At 45.6% G+C, this 2,367-nt stretch overlaps 1 protein-coding gene across 1 annotated transcript in view; it reads right to left on the bottom strand.

The window, feature by feature from the left end:
• Positions 1-1,825, bottom strand: part of SHH (sonic hedgehog signaling molecule) — a 13,557-nt gene extending 11,732 nt beyond the window's left edge. The window contains exon 1 of the mRNA XM_039713673.1: positions 1,292-1,825. Coding sequence (XP_039569607.1) covers positions 1,292-1,600 — 309 coding nt within the window. The 5' untranslated portion in view covers positions 1,601-1,825. The remainder of the gene's footprint in view (positions 1-1,291) is intronic.
• Positions 1,826-2,367: the final 542 nt, after the last annotated feature.

The following is a 2,367-nucleotide window of genomic DNA, read 5'->3' as shown; positions in this document are numbered from 1 at the left end:
CGGCGGCGGGCGGAGGCGCCGCCGCGCTCCGAGGTGCGGTGCGATTTAAGGTGGTCGGGAGGAGATGGTGGCGGCCGCCGGTCCCTCGCCCCGGGAGACCCGGCAACGTGCGGAAAATCAGGCCGAGGAACGGGGAGAGTTTGGGAAATTCCACCCCCCACCCCCCCTTCGCCGCGTCCACTCCCCGCCTAGTCCTTCCAGGCGAGTCCTGCTCTAGCACTGAAGGTGGGGCTTAAATGTATTAATATTAAAAAAGCGCTGTTGACCTATATTTGGAGGAAACCCATTTCCAGTGTCTAGATTGCATGTAGTTTCTGAAACTCCGGGATTGGCAGAGCAATTGATTTCACCGAGCTCTCTGTTGAGCATGAATTATAATTACGAGGTGACTCTCGGAGCGGTTCTCTTTCTCTCTCTCTTTCTGCCACCTTTATATTTTTCTTTCTTTCTTTCTTTTTTTTTTTTCATAAAATAGTTCCGCAATCCGATTCCACCCGAAATCCAATATTTACCCAGTTGTAAACCTTGTGCCATCAGATTTTTTAAAACAGAAGGTGATGCAATGCCGATAAGTTGCAAGTCCCTCCCCTATGGAAGTACCAAAGCATTGGCGGCGAGCATCCTTAAAGAAATATCAATATATTTACGCTCTGATGGGCACAATTGCAAATGATGGTATTGCAATACGAGCTATATAATACGGAATCAGATGAGGAATGGTCGATCCGGCTTCAGCTGCCTTTTGTGAGTGCACGACTGCATGCCTACTAAATTTAGAATATGCTCGCGAGGAGAACAATAATAATAATGAAGGTTAAAATGAAATTAAAACAAAAATAAAGAGAAATTAAATAAAATATATAGAGAAAAAAATCAAGTCAGCAGGCGCAGCAACCGCGGACTACGTTTGTAATAATGAGTGGGTGGCCTGGCGGTCACTATACACTTGGGGTCCTCTGAGCTGTATGCAATTCGTTTGATCAAAGTGCATCCTTGGGGACAAATGCAAACAGCAATCGCTAACCAAGTTACAGGGAACGCCATGGCACGGTAATGACTGTAAGTATCACACAGATTCCCCCACCAAATATCTAAACAGCTCCAGCCCCTGCTAACTTGGCCGGATAGATGGTATTTACATTCAATGGGGAAACTAGTCGAGTTTGGAGGGGCGGGGGGAGGAGGGGGAGAGGGAAAGGGGGGGGCTTTCAAAAATACTAAGACAGATGCGTCCTTTAGGATTGCTCAGAGAGGTTAACAAACACAAATACAGGTATCTCTGTGGCTCTACCTGAGTCATCAGTCTGTCAGCTCCCGTGTTCTCTTCATCCTTAAAAATAATGTCAGGGTTGTAATTTGGGGTTAGTTCTTTAAATCTCTCGGAGTTTCTTGTGATCTTCCCTTCATATCTTCCACTGGCCCCTAGGGTCTTCTCTGCCACATTGGGAATAAACTGCTTATAGGCTAAAGGGGTCAGCTTTTTGGGGTGTCTCCTTTTTCCAATGCCCCTGCCTGGTCCACAAGTCAGCCCAGAGGAGACTAAAAGAGCGCAGATGAAGCCCACCAAGAGAATTCTTGTCAACAGCAGCATTTCGTCCATTGAATCCAATTACTTCAAAGCTCTCTGTGCCTATCCCTGGCTGTCTCTCTAGAGCTCTCTCTCCTCCTATGTCCTTGTCTGCTTTCTGAATCGTATACTATCCACCGATCCCTAGCAAGACAGGTGCTGGAATGGCAGGCTTTAGGTCGCTGATAACGGAACACATCGGAGTTTGGTCGGGAGACAGCAATCGAGAGACAAAAAAAGGGTCTGATTTTAATGGTAGCAAAGCAAGACGCTTGTGAGAGGAGTCTGCCTTTAGTTCTATATTATAGCTGCCAGGGCCGAGAGCTGATTGGCCAAGGCGAGACAAGCTTGTCTTCTGATGTTTTAACCCTCAAAAAGGCAACAAATTCTTGAAAGATTTTTTTTTCCTTTTACCTGAAGGGCTTGGAGCTGAGAGGGGTGGAGATCGCGCTTTCTTGGGATAACATCAATTACATGCTTTTTTTTTTTTCTTTTTTCTTTCATTTTTTTTCTTCTTCTGATTTTTTTTTTCCTCCAAAAACTTTCTTGGCAGAATGGTACATTTGTCAGCAAGAGGAACAGATGCCTCTCTGAAAGAGGGGAAAAAATTAAGATTAACAGGCTGCTTCAGTGCAAATCAAGTTTCTAAGGGCAGTTGTGGTTAAATAAAATGCCGAATTATCGGGGAGCCGTGCAAATAGGAACATACTTGGTAATATTAACGCCCCGGGGGGGAATAATGCCATTTCAGAGCGCACCCACCTAAATGGCTTTGTAACAGGTTTCTTGCCCCTGAAAAG

The sequence above is a fragment of the Passer montanus genome, unplaced genomic scaffold (assembly GCF_014805655.1).
Source record: "Passer montanus isolate IOZ18808 unplaced genomic scaffold, ASM1480565v1 scaffold10, whole genome shotgun sequence".
In the NCBI taxonomy this organism is placed as follows: domain Eukaryota; kingdom Metazoa; phylum Chordata; class Aves; order Passeriformes; family Passeridae; genus Passer; species Passer montanus.
Note: the sequence above shows the minus strand (reverse complement) of the source record. Positions and strands in the feature narration are given on the sequence as shown.